The 12,076-nt window shown below is 48.2% G+C and overlaps 1 protein-coding gene across 1 annotated transcript; it reads left to right on the top strand.

Annotated features, from left to right (window-relative positions):
- Positions 1 to 659: 659 nt before the first annotated feature.
- On the top strand, positions 660 to 11,763 carry CILP (cartilage intermediate layer protein). The gene is made up of 9 exons (XM_083871326.1): positions 660 to 726; positions 2,260 to 2,383; positions 3,184 to 3,267; positions 4,004 to 4,057; positions 5,478 to 5,663; positions 6,767 to 7,081; positions 7,187 to 7,295; positions 7,742 to 7,899; positions 8,506 to 11,763. Exons 2-9 carry the CDS (start codon positions 2,326 to 2,328, stop codon positions 11,130 to 11,132), a joined length of 3,591 nt encoding a protein of 1,196 aa, XP_083727452.1. The 5' UTR covers positions 660 to 726; positions 2,260 to 2,325; the 3' UTR covers positions 11,133 to 11,763.
- The last annotated feature ends 313 nt before the right edge of the window (positions 11,764 to 12,076 follow it).

The raw sequence follows: 12,076 nt of genomic DNA, 5'->3' as shown, positions 1-12,076 counted from the left end.
AATCCCCACAGCATCCTCATTTGACCCCTGCCAGAGCCAGCACAGGGGCAGAGGTGGGCAGGCAGTGCAGGGAACAGTGCCCAGCTGAGCCATACCCCACACCTGCAAAACGGGGCAAATCCATGTGCACTGCTGGGTGGGCACCTCGTTTGTCCCAGACCAGGTAAAACCAAAAAAACATCCCCAAAACTCATTGCTTGTTCGCTGTATCTCCACCTTCAACACTCAGCAGCATCTATTTCAGATGCAGACCCCGGGTGAACCCCTAACACTGACGGTGCTGTGCTGGGACACGGTACCCACACCACAACGGGGTACCCACGCTGTGCCCTGTCTCACCACCAGCTGCAGCCGCCACGCCGTGGCATCGCCACAGGTTTCTGTTTACCATCACCTTATTAAGGGATTATTCAGGCTGCGGTTTCCTCGCGCGTCCGATCTGTTTGTGCTCGCGGCCGGTGGCTCGCTGCCATCCCCTAAGCTACACGCCGGGCTATATAAGCGACTCGCCGCCTCGGCGGCGGGAGGTTCGCACACAGCCCGGCTCCGCTCGGCGCTGGGGAGGTTTCGGTAAGCTGCGGCTCTTCTCTCTTCTTTCCAACCGGCTGCAAATCCCTGAACCCGCAGCTGACAAGCTCTCGTCTCGCCCGCGGATCTCAGCTCGGCTGGCGGCTCCGTGGTTAGAAGACGGGACTCTCTTTAAGTGGGGGTTTTATGGCTTTTTAGGTAAGAGAAAAAAACTCAACTCAATCCTGCTGTTTTCCCTTCTGTGGCAGATAGTGGTTATAGAATTCTCTTGTGTTAAGGCGGTGTAATTAAGAGCGGCTGTGATTGAAGGTGAGGTGGAAATTAATTACTGGGCAGATGACGGCACAGAGGCTGAAGAATATCCATGGGGATGCAGTTCCCTGCGTCCTGATCCTCCGTTCCTCGTCCCAGCTAATGGGCTTGGGAAAGGGTTACTGGGACAGCCGCAGCGGGGGTCTGGGGGGCTTTGCTCAGTGGGGCTGTTTCATCTCCCGTGGGTCTGTCCCACGCTGGCTTCCCCAGCCCCCTGCCAGACAGGGGACACAGGCACTTCCAAACTTCCCCTGCTGCCAAGATCCGGCCCCTTGAACCCCCCCTCTTCTAGCATAGCATGTCTGGGTACAGAGGGATGTATCCCAATCCTAAACTCAGTGCTGAACAAGCCACAGTCAGCTCCAAAAATAGTCGCCAAGTGGGAAACGGGATTAATTTTTTCCTGGTTATTGTCTGGCTGCGAGTTCACGACCCCACCGTAAGCCCACAAAACACCACTCATGTGTTGCTTGTTATTTTTGCTTGACTGGGATTTGCTGAGCCATAATCAAAGTATTTCCTAGTCCTACATTCCCCAGTCTCAGAGGGGATGGTTAGTACCACTTACAAATAACAGTATTCTTGCCACTGGCTGCTTTCTGTCAGCCCCATTTTATGGGTAAACTGAGGCACCAAATGGCTGCAGCAATATTCTCCCCCTCCTCTCAGTTCATTAATTTTGGGTCCATAAAATAATGTACCTGGAATTTCAGCTGGTGTCACTAGGGATAACACCAGCTCCACAGGTACATTCAGAAATTAAATACCCAAATGCGTGATGCTCTAGGGCAAAGGGACTCACTGAAAACAAAATCCAAAGTGGCTGAGCTGGTGAAGAGTGACACAAAGCCTCAGTCCCATATCTGTGACTGCGGATAAAGTATTGAGCTTCTTGCTACATTTGCAGGAAAGACTTGGCTTGTGCATGAGGTTTTCTGCTTTCAGAGGTGCTCAGAAGCCTTCCCTCTGCTCACACTGTGGGATGTACTGGGATAAAATGCTGTCCTCACACTATGCCCAGTTTTCAGGCAGAGGGATGGAGCTGTGGGGCTGTCCCTGCTCCTGTGGGGAGTAGAGCTGGGTGCTGGGGGGCCTGCAGAGCTGCGTGGGCTGTGAGAGATCCCTGCAGAAGTATTTAAGCTGCTCCAAGGCATGTTAAGGAGATGCTGTTACAAAGCAGTGCTCTGCAGAATAGATTTGGCCTCAGATGTGATGGTGAGAAGCAGGGGGGGATGAGAGCACAGATGTGGAGCCCCTGCTGCTCCCCACTGGAGGAGTAAATGAAGAGCTGCTGGGGGTGGGTGAGCAGGGGGTATAAGTGGCCCTGTGGCATGTTTTGGAGTGGCTCAGCCTGGGAGAAGCGCCCTGAAAGCAGCAGGACCTGGGTGAGCTTCGACATGGTTGGGCTTGTCTCTGCAGGACTGGGGAAGGCGTGGGACGGCTGTGGAAACTCCAGGAAGCCCCTGGTCGCCTCTGGAGACAACGATGGTCACCATGAAAGGCTGGATTCTCCTCCTCCTCTTGGGAGCCACATCTGTTTTAGGTGAAGGTTAAACATTTCCATTCCGGTCACCGCACTGTCCCCTGCCCACGCCAGTGCACGTCTGTTGGCAGCTGCTGAGCCAGCAGACACAGCCCGACATTGATGCTGGGTGCTGGTCTGGGTCACTGCAGCATTTGCCTGGCCAGACAACTTCCACACATGGCTGGCTCCCATCCAGCCCCCAGAGTTTGAGCAAAGCCTGTCTGCGAGTCAGTGAGCCTCTGGTTGACCAGGGATGAGCTCCCCGGCCCACTGGTGATGCTGGGATCATCCCTGCCTGCTGTCTCTGAGATCCCATAGTGTCCAGTCTGCACCCAGAGGAGCTGGGCACAGGGCAGAGTTCTGTGGGGCTTAGCTCCCCAATTTATATGGGACTGGTCCCAGCAAGCACCCCAAAAACTAGTCATGGCCATCAGCTCCCCTTGGGCATGCAGCAAGTTCAGAAGCCAGTTCTTGTCCCATAGAAACAACCAGCATTATCCACCTTGAATTCATTTTCCCTTGAGCAAGGACAGGAAGGATATATTTTCTCTCTCCAGCTATAAAAAGATTGAACTGCTCCAACACAGGAAGTACAAAAAAGTTTTCTTGGGTGACAAGGGAAATAGAAAATTTGTATCATACCTGAGCTGCAGTGATGCTGTGGGACATCTCCATTATGTCCTTCTCTTGGCATCTCATGCACTGCATCCTACAGGAGAGCTAACCAGCTAGAGTCCAATTACAACAGAGAAAGTTGTAATATTGAACCTAAGGGTGACTAATTCTTCTAATTTATTCTTTCATTTATTGACCCTTAGGACAAAGGATTCTGAAACCAGCCCTCACCAGGGTCCAGATAGGACAGAGAACCTTCAGCCCACTGGTAATGCTCAGCTTGGAGAGTAAGTTAATTCCCACCTTGGGTGGGTTTTCCTCACTGGACAATTTCCCCAACAATTTGCAACTAACCAATATTATGTGAGTAGAAGAGGACATTTAGGGTTAGAATCATTCTATGACTCTATGATTTAGGCAATGGAATAAATGTTAATCATCCATGACCTCCTGTAGGGTTTTGGCTATCACTGACACGCTGTTGGCTCCTCTCCTGGAAAAGGGAAGGTCAACGTGTGACCACAGCCCCAGCTCCTGTGGGAGGCATGTGCAGGCTGGGAGGGTGAGAAGAGCCCAGGGATGGGCCAGTACATGCTCTGACCTGCCTTTACCCTGCCCAGCCTGTCCCCACAGCCTGGGCGGTTTGTGACACCATGCCTTTAGAATCAAAGCCTGTGGGGGATTAATTACCTGCAGAGCCCAGTCTGCTCATTAATCCCCAGAAGATGCCCCGACCTCTCATCTTTACTGTCCAGGGCTCAGAATTTAAATTCCAGCAGGCACTGAAAGGGCTGGCCATGTCAAAGAATTTGGGGATTTGCCCAGCCTTTTGCCCAGCTCCCAGCAGCTCTCTTAGCCACTGGGAAGAATCAAAGCACCAAAACCATGAACACTGAGGTCCCTCCACTTGCTGAGATGTATTTTCAGGAAAATTACAAGTAAAATAGTGGATGGCACAAGGCAGCGATGCTGAGGCTGGTTCCCTGACTGGGAAACCCTGCCTGAATCACCCTCTACCCACAGGTACGAGGAGCAGCTCTCGCCGGGGAGACCCAACCTTCACCTACGTCAGACGCAGTATGTTCCTGCTGGCCAGTGCCAGGGGGCAGCCCTGTCCCTTCCCATGTCCCCTCAGCTTCTTCCTCATCCTCCACTTTTCTGCTTTTCCTACTGTCAAAATGCTACCCAGAGCCATGTAATGCCATTTTCCTCCAAGAATCCCCTGCTCATTTTCTATCATCACCAGCCCTGCAGATTAAAGCAGCTGATCCCAAATAAGCCTAGGATCTTGCTGAGATTTCACTTTAATCTGTTGCACATTCAGTTTTTATGCTTGGGGCAAGCATAAACAGGCATTTATCCACAGGATGTGACCACGTCTCCAAGCCCACCTCCTCTTGCATGCCTCAAATTGCTAAATAATAAATCATGGATCCCCCTACTTGGGATACCAAACTAGATATGCCAACAGATGAAAATCCATCTAAGCCAAATGCTCACTCCAAGCCAGACATGACGCTCCCATATCTGCTCTCACTTAAAGGGTCTTTTCCACCCACCTGCTTTTATAAGCCAGGATTGTTTTCAACGATCCATTCACAATTTGAACAGTCCAGCCCTGTGCCTGTCTGCATTTCTAGGAAACAAATCAACCTTCTCTATTACAAATTGGGTGGAAGAATAGGTATGGGAGATGACATAGCACATGTCTCCAAGAAACTTCATTTTTAGAAACTTTAGTCACTAGCGCATCCTCATAAACATTATTAGAACACTGTCATTTTAAAAAAAGCCCAAACCACAGACTTGGAGTGGATCTCATCCATTCAAAGTACCTTGAACTAATAACATCTAGTAGCCTGGTTAAAAAAATTCCTTTAAAAATCTAACGTCATATTAAATTCTCAATGTGTTTTGCAAATTTTCTCTGTTTTACCAATCAGCTGGCTCCTGACATGTTCAGCCTGCTCGGTAGCATCTTAAGCTTCTGGTTTGCACTCAGTAAAAGTGGTGCTCACAATAGGACACATGCTGCCCCTATAGAAAACATATGTTGAAATTTGGTTAAAGACATTCAACATGATCATACCAACAATTTTACCCTTTTTTTGTAACTATTTAACCATTTTATTTTAAACTATTTAACCACATTTGAAACAGACAAGTGTTGCCCCTCAAACAACATTTAAATGAGAATGTGTGTTTGATTTACTTAAGCCGAAGTTACTCAACACTAAGCATGAGCTGCCTGCACTTTGCTCCCCTTGGGTTTATCTTAATCATCCTGTGGGGAATTAAGTCAGAAGCCTTCAGATGCCTTCTCATGCTTTAATTCCCAGCCCCCTGAACATGCTTTGAGTTTGTTTAATCCATGTGGTGCATAATATCCAAATGTATAAGTCTGAGCTCTATAGAAGCTGCTAAACCCAACTGCCTGTTTTTGGGCAGCTGTATGTATAACGTGCATCTCAGTAACACACCACTGATGTTATTCAAGGTCCACTGGTGCAAGATTCAAAAAGGTTTTTGTCTCCATGGTCGAAATGGAGCGAGTGCTCAGCAAAGTGTGGCCAAACCGGGGTGCAGAAGCGTACCAGATCCTGCCTAGCTGAGCCCCTCTGGGGCGTGCACTGTAATGAAGCAACTGAGGAAGGGCGGCTCTGCATTGGACATGTTTGCTCAGGTGCTCCTATAAACTCACTTACGGGCAGGGGAGGATGTTGTGGTCTCACCACTGCTCAGGTGTTGTACTCCCTTTGTTGTCATTTTACCATCTTTCTCTCCTTTGGCAGAATTTAGTGATTCCCGAGCAGGGCTGGAGAGTACAAAAAGCAGAGCAGGGCAAGTTTAGAGACAAACGGAAAGATAACAGGGACTCACAATATCTTGGGGATATAGAAAAAAATCTCATTAATCTTGTTACAGCAGATAAGGTGGAGTCAGCAAATGCAGACAGCTGCCTCCATGCAACCTCCAGGAAAGACATGATTAGGGAATATCAAATTGCTATAGTCCCTGATGGAGAGGCTGTGTAATTAATTATATTATTCTTATAATCCTCTTTTAACCAAATAATTATAAAAAAATTCTGAAAACATGTTTTGTGGAGAAAAGTTGTTTCAGGTTTTCCCTGATTACTTACTTTTATTTCCATCTTTGAAATATCAGATGGCTCCTCTACAGGGGTGCTCTGTGATTGTAAGAGGAATGACCCAAGCCTTGGGAAAAGATAGATTATTATTTAGGACTAATCACTATAGGTAAATGATACCAGAGTAATATTTGTGAGCCCAAAGGTAAATCCATCAGGTAATGCTCACTTGGCAATTACCCCACATCCTGCCCAAGTCAGGATGACCACTGAACAAGGTAAGACAGCTTTTGGGATAGACCAAAATCACAACTTCTGGGCATGTACTGGTAATAGAAACCTAGAAAGTTTATGACATTGAATTTGTAATTTTGCCAGGATTGAGCTAAGAGCTCACATGCTGATCTGGATTCAAATTTCACTGAAATTCAGCCCTTTGGGGAAGGTAAATAACAGTTCCTAGCTGTAATTATATCCACGTGGCTGATTTCTACTAATTGTCAGGTTCAAAATGACATCGTCCCTGCCTTTCTAATGCACAGCTGTGGATAATCAGGAAAAATATGTTTTGGATAAAATTTACTCCTTATGCAGTATTTGCCTTATTGCGTCTAAATTAAAAGCAGATGCAAGAACGTGCTGTGAGTGTTGTGGGGACTTGGGGCTGTTTTTTGACCTGTCTGCTTCTCCTCCAGCCTGCAACATCACCTGCCCCATGGGCCATGTCAACGCTGACTGTGACACCTGCATGTGTGAGGATGCCACCCTGCATGGGAAGGTGTCTCTCGAGGATGGGTCACCTGCTGCCGATGCCCGGGTCTACCTGCAAGCCAAGAAACTCAAGCTGTTGACAATGGCTGATAACAGAGGCATGTTTAGGATCCCGGGGGTTTGTCCTGATGGGAAAAACACCCTTAAAATAAAGAAAGCCAAATATGCAACAGCGACTGTCACCGTGCCTGAGAGCAACCGGAAAAACCTGGCAATCCAAGTGCAACTCCACCGATCAGGTAGCCCCAAAGAGGAGGGATGCAGGAAGCTTTATGCAGGCAAGAAAAATAAACCGTGGTTTTATGAGAGAAGAGTAATGAGATGGCCTTTTCCTTCTCCTGCAGGCAAACCCTATGTTTTCAGGAGCCCTGAGGACAAAGCCAGGAGAGTGGGACAGAGCGTGTCATTCTGCTGTGATGCCCGAGGGAGCCCAGCTCCCGACCGCTACCACTGGTAAGGAGCTTGAATTTGATTTGCCGGAGGTCTTAGCTCTCCAAAGGGTGCCAATTTTATCTCTTTACCATCTCCATAAATGGGGAGTTAGCTATAAAACAGTTAAATGCACTGAGAACTGATGGCTGCAAGTAATGGCTTCCTTATGATGGCACAGCAATGTCATCTGCTGAGGGATTCACTGGAAAAACACACAAAGAAAGAGTTTAAAAACCTCATCAGACACAACTGGCAGCTCTGCCTGCCAGCCAGCTGTCCAGCAGCCATACTGCAGTACTGTCAGGGGTAAGGGAAAAAGTTTTAGGTGATGCCACCTCACCAAACTAAAACCTCAGGGAAACTGAGGCAGGAAATCTGGCAAAATCCACATGGTAGGATGCAGGATTAAGCCATCACTGTGCTCCAGACGGATGGTCAGTCTCTGTCCCCTTAACTGTTCCTGGCAGGTACCACAATGGCTCTCTGCTGGATCCCTCCTTGTACAAATATAAAAACAACCTGATTCTGAAGAACCTGAAGAGAGAACAGTCAGGAGAGTATTTTTGCAAGGCCAGCAGTGCTGGGGGGTCAGCAAAGTCCCAAGTTGCCAAGCTGGCTGTCATAGGTAAGAGAAAATGCACCTGATGTTCTCCAAGCAGCTGGGAAGGTGTTGGTGTGCAGGAACCAGAAACTGTGGTACATCTGGTAAAGAAAAGTCACTGGAAAAATACTTGAGGTTTATATCATTCATCAGTTTGCAGATAAGCTTGAGTGAGCTGGTTATGAACCAGACGCTCCCTACAAACCAGAGCTCTGGATTGCAGGTGGCCTATCAACCTCAACCTGCTGCTGTCAGATTTCTCACTGTACTTGCTGCCTGACATGGGAATTACAGTTGTTTTGAAAGTCTTGGGATATATTCTAGTCTTGTGATATATTCTAGTCTTGCCATAGTCAAAAAGCCAGGCAGCAGCAGAGCATCTAGCTGAGGGTGGGCTGGATGACCATAGTGGATAAGCAGGAGCAGGGAAGATCATGCAAACAGCTCTTGATCAGGGTCCTAAAGCTAAAGCTGAGCTACTTGCTTCACTGAAATGAGTTAACCAGCTCACCAAAATCCTGCAAAAACCTCATTGCTTTTAGGAGCAATGTTTAGCTCTGAGGTTTCAGACAACATAGCGATGACTGTACAATTATTTCATGCTGCTCATTAAGAAATCCTATTCAACAGGAAGAGAAGAGGCAGCCTGTGACTCTCAACCCCAAAGCCACCTCATCCGACTTCCTCACGATTGCTTCCAAAAAGCAACAAACTCCTTCTATTACGACGTGGGCAAGTGCCCAGCAAAGACCTGTGTGGGGAAGCTGGATAAGGGACTTCGGTGTAAGGACAATGTCTCCTACTGCTGTGGGGTATCCAAGATGGAAACCAGGGACATCTCCTGTGATGGCTACACACTCCCCACTAAAGTAATTGTTGAATGTGGTTGCAAAATATGCACTGAGACCAAAATAATGGTTCGAGGAAGAGCCACAGCAGCAGATAATGGTGAGCCACTGAGGTTTGGCCACATCTACATGGGGAACAAGAGAGTGAGTATGACTGGCTACAAGGGAACCTTCTCCATCCATGTCCCAGCAGATATGGAGAGACTGGTTCTAACTTTTGTGGACCGGTTGCAGAAGTTTGTGAACACAACAAAAGTTCTGCCCTTCAAGGAAAATGGAGGTGCTGTATTTCATGAGATCAAGCTACTAAGAAAGAAAGCCCCTGTTACGCTGGAATCCACTGAAACCAATGTGATTTCTCTGGGGGAAATCGAAGAAGATGATCCAATTGCTGAATTAGAAATTCCTCCCAATGCATTTTATAGGAAAAATGGAGAGGTCTACAGTGGCAAAGTGAAAGCCAGTGTGACATTCCTGGACCCAAGAAACATCTCCATAGCCCCTGTGACACAAAGTGACCTGAACTTTGTAGATGAGGAAGGAGATGTATTTCCACTCCGCACATACGGCATGTTTTCTGTGGACTTCACGGATGAACAGGGCACTGAGTCCCTCAATGCAGAAGATGTGAAGGTTCATTTGGATGCTGCTCAGGTCAAGATGCCAGAGCATATGCAAGAGATGAAGCTTTGGTCCCTGAACCCAGAGACAGGGTTATGGGAGGAAGAAGGGGACTTCAACATCGAGAAAAGCACACGGCGCAAAAGAGAGGAGAGAACGTTTTTGGTTGGGAACATGGAGATCAAAGAGAGGCGTCTTTTTAACCTGGACGTCCCTGAGAGCAGACGGTGCTACGTCAAAGTCCGAGCCTATAGAAGTGAGAGATTTCTGCAAAGTGAGCAGATCCAAGGGGTTGTGATTTCTATTATAAACATGGAGCCAGAACCAGGGTTCTCCTCCAACCCCAGAGCATGGGGCCGTTTTGACAGTGTAGTCACTGGTCCCAACGGTGCCTGTGTGCCCGCCTTCTGTGATGAGCAAAACCCTGAAGCCTATGGAGCTTATATCTTGGCAAGCATGGGTGGTGAAGAGCTTGAAGCTGTGCCCTCTGCTCCCAAACTCAATCCTGCTGCTATTGGGGTCCCTCAGCCATACCTCAACAAGCTCAACTACAGGAGGACAGACCATGAGGACTCCAACATCAAGAAAACAGCATTCAGCATTAACATGGCCAAGCCAAGCCCTAATTCCCCAGAAGAGAACAACGGCCCTATTTATGCCTATGAAAACCTCAATGAATGCGAGGAAGCTCCACACAGTGCTGCTCACTTCAGGTTTTACAGAATAGAAGGAGACCGGTATGACTTCAACACTGTTCCCTTCAGTGAAGATGACCTCATGAGTTGGACCGACGACTACCTGGCGTGGTGGCCCAAACCCATGGAATTTAGAGCCTGCTACATTAAAGTAAAAATAAATGGACCCCAGGAAGTGAACGTAAGATCTCGTAACATGGGTGGGACACACCCACGCACCATCGGCAAGCTCTACGGCATCAGGGATGTGCGCAGCATCCGTGACCCCCAGCAGCGGGACGTGTCCGCAGCCTGTCTGGAGTTCAAGTGCAGTGGAATGCTCTTCGACCAGGACCGCGTGGACCGCACGCTGGTCAAAGTGGTCCCGCAAGGCAACTGCCGTCGAGTGAGCGTCAACAGCATGCTCCATGAGTACCTGGTGAACCACCTCCCCATGGCCACCAACAACGACACCAGTGAGTACACGATGCTGGCACCTCTTGACCCGCTGGGACACAACTATGGCATCTACACAGTCACTGATCAAGACCCAAGGATTGCCAAGGAAATCGCCCTGGGGAGGTGTTTCGATGGCACATCTGATGGCACATCCAGAATCATGAAGAGCGATGTCGGCGTTGGGTTGACTTTCACCTGTTCGGAGAGGAGCGCGACAGAGCAAAGCATCTTCCAGTCTCAGAGAAACTTGGGCCAGCAGTCTCCGAGGGACTCAGGTCGGCAGCCTCCGAGGTACTCAGGCCAGCAGTCTCCAAGGGACTCAGGCCTGCAGCCTCCGAGGTACTCAGGCCAGCAGTCTCCAAGAGACTCAGGCCTGCAGCCTCCGAGGTACTCAGGCCAGCAGTCTCCAAGAGACTCAGGCCAGCAGCCTCCAAGGTACTTGGGCCAGCAGTCTCCAAGAGACTCAGGCCAGCAGCCTCCAAGGTACTTGGGCCAGCAGTCTCTGAGGGACTTGAGCCAGCAGTCTCCGAGGGACTCAGGCCAGCAGTCCATCCTGGTTCTGCCAGGGCAGAGCCCCACATACCGGAGGCCGCCGGCAAGCCGCGGAAACGACCAAGCCAGGATCCCGATGACAGGCCAACGTCCCACCTACTAGAGCTGTATAGGAGCATTGGTAAAGTCATTCACACTCAATTAAATATAATTTGAAAGTAACATCAACCTGCTAAGTAATGTAATTGAGAGCTGGTAGGTGTCATTATTTATGAGACATAATTAAGGTGCCATTTTTTTCCCCACCCGAAAGGAAAGATGTAAGGCGAGAATTGGGGGCCAGCAGGGGTAGTGAGTTTGTGTCTTATTAAATGCATCCATAAAAATCTTCTTTCTGCCTGACATTAAACAGCTTCACATGATAGCCTAAAGGGAAGACTAAACACATGATTCAATTAAGTCATGTACATAAAACATTCTTCTGTTCTGCATCTGCAGACTTTGCCAGCCCAAGTACCTGTACAGTAGTTGGTTACATGAAAAGGAATAAACTGATTTCCTCATACTGAATTCAACTGCAAGGTTTCGTACTTGAAATGTAAGTATTTTATTTATTTCTAGCTTGTTTTAGAATGACTGTATTCAAGTTAAACTACTGGCAGCTGCATTTCTAAGAACTCACATGCTCAATAGTACAGAGAAGCCATGTGGATTTGTAAGCTCCACATAGATACAGCTAGAGTTTTCTCTTGCTTCTTGCATTATTTGACAAGAAAATCCAAGCTCTATGATAGGGTAGGTTAATAAAAAAGTAATTTTGTAACTTCAACAAAGTGTGTCACTTTTGTGTTTGAAATGCCCAAACAAATAAACCACATGTAGAGCTGAGCAAAGAATAACCTTCAGGATTTCATCTTTCTGTTCACCAACATGTCACAACTTTATCAGTGTGAGACTAATCCTGGATATGGGTGAGGGCTTTTGTGGGTGCCTGGTTCTCCTGCAGCTCCAGGGTTTGGCCATGGCATGCTGCAGTCAAGGAATCTCTCCCCAGCTTAACGTGTGGAGAGTCAGCAATGGTTCTGGGAGAATCAGAGCAGCAGGTCT

Source organism: Zosterops lateralis (assembly GCF_965231275.1).
Source record: "Zosterops lateralis genome assembly, chromosome: 13".
NCBI classification, from domain to species: domain Eukaryota; kingdom Metazoa; phylum Chordata; class Aves; order Passeriformes; family Zosteropidae; genus Zosterops; species Zosterops lateralis.
Note: the sequence above shows the minus strand (reverse complement) of the source record. Positions and strands in the feature narration are given on the sequence as shown.

Bases quoted from the DNA above. Each gene is read 5' to 3' on its own strand.
- CILP (XM_083871326.1), top strand. From the start codon at position 2,326: ATGGTCACCATGAAAGGCTGGATTCTCCTCCTCCTCTTGGGAGCCACA. The intron at 2,384-3,183 runs GTGAAGGTTAAA...ATTGACCCTTAG, and splicing joins GGGAGCCACATCTGTTTTAG to GACAAAGGATTCTGAAACCA. The intron at 4,058-5,477 runs GTATGTTCCTGC...ATGTTATTCAAG, and splicing joins CTTCACCTACGTCAGACGCA to GTCCACTGGTGCAAGATTCA.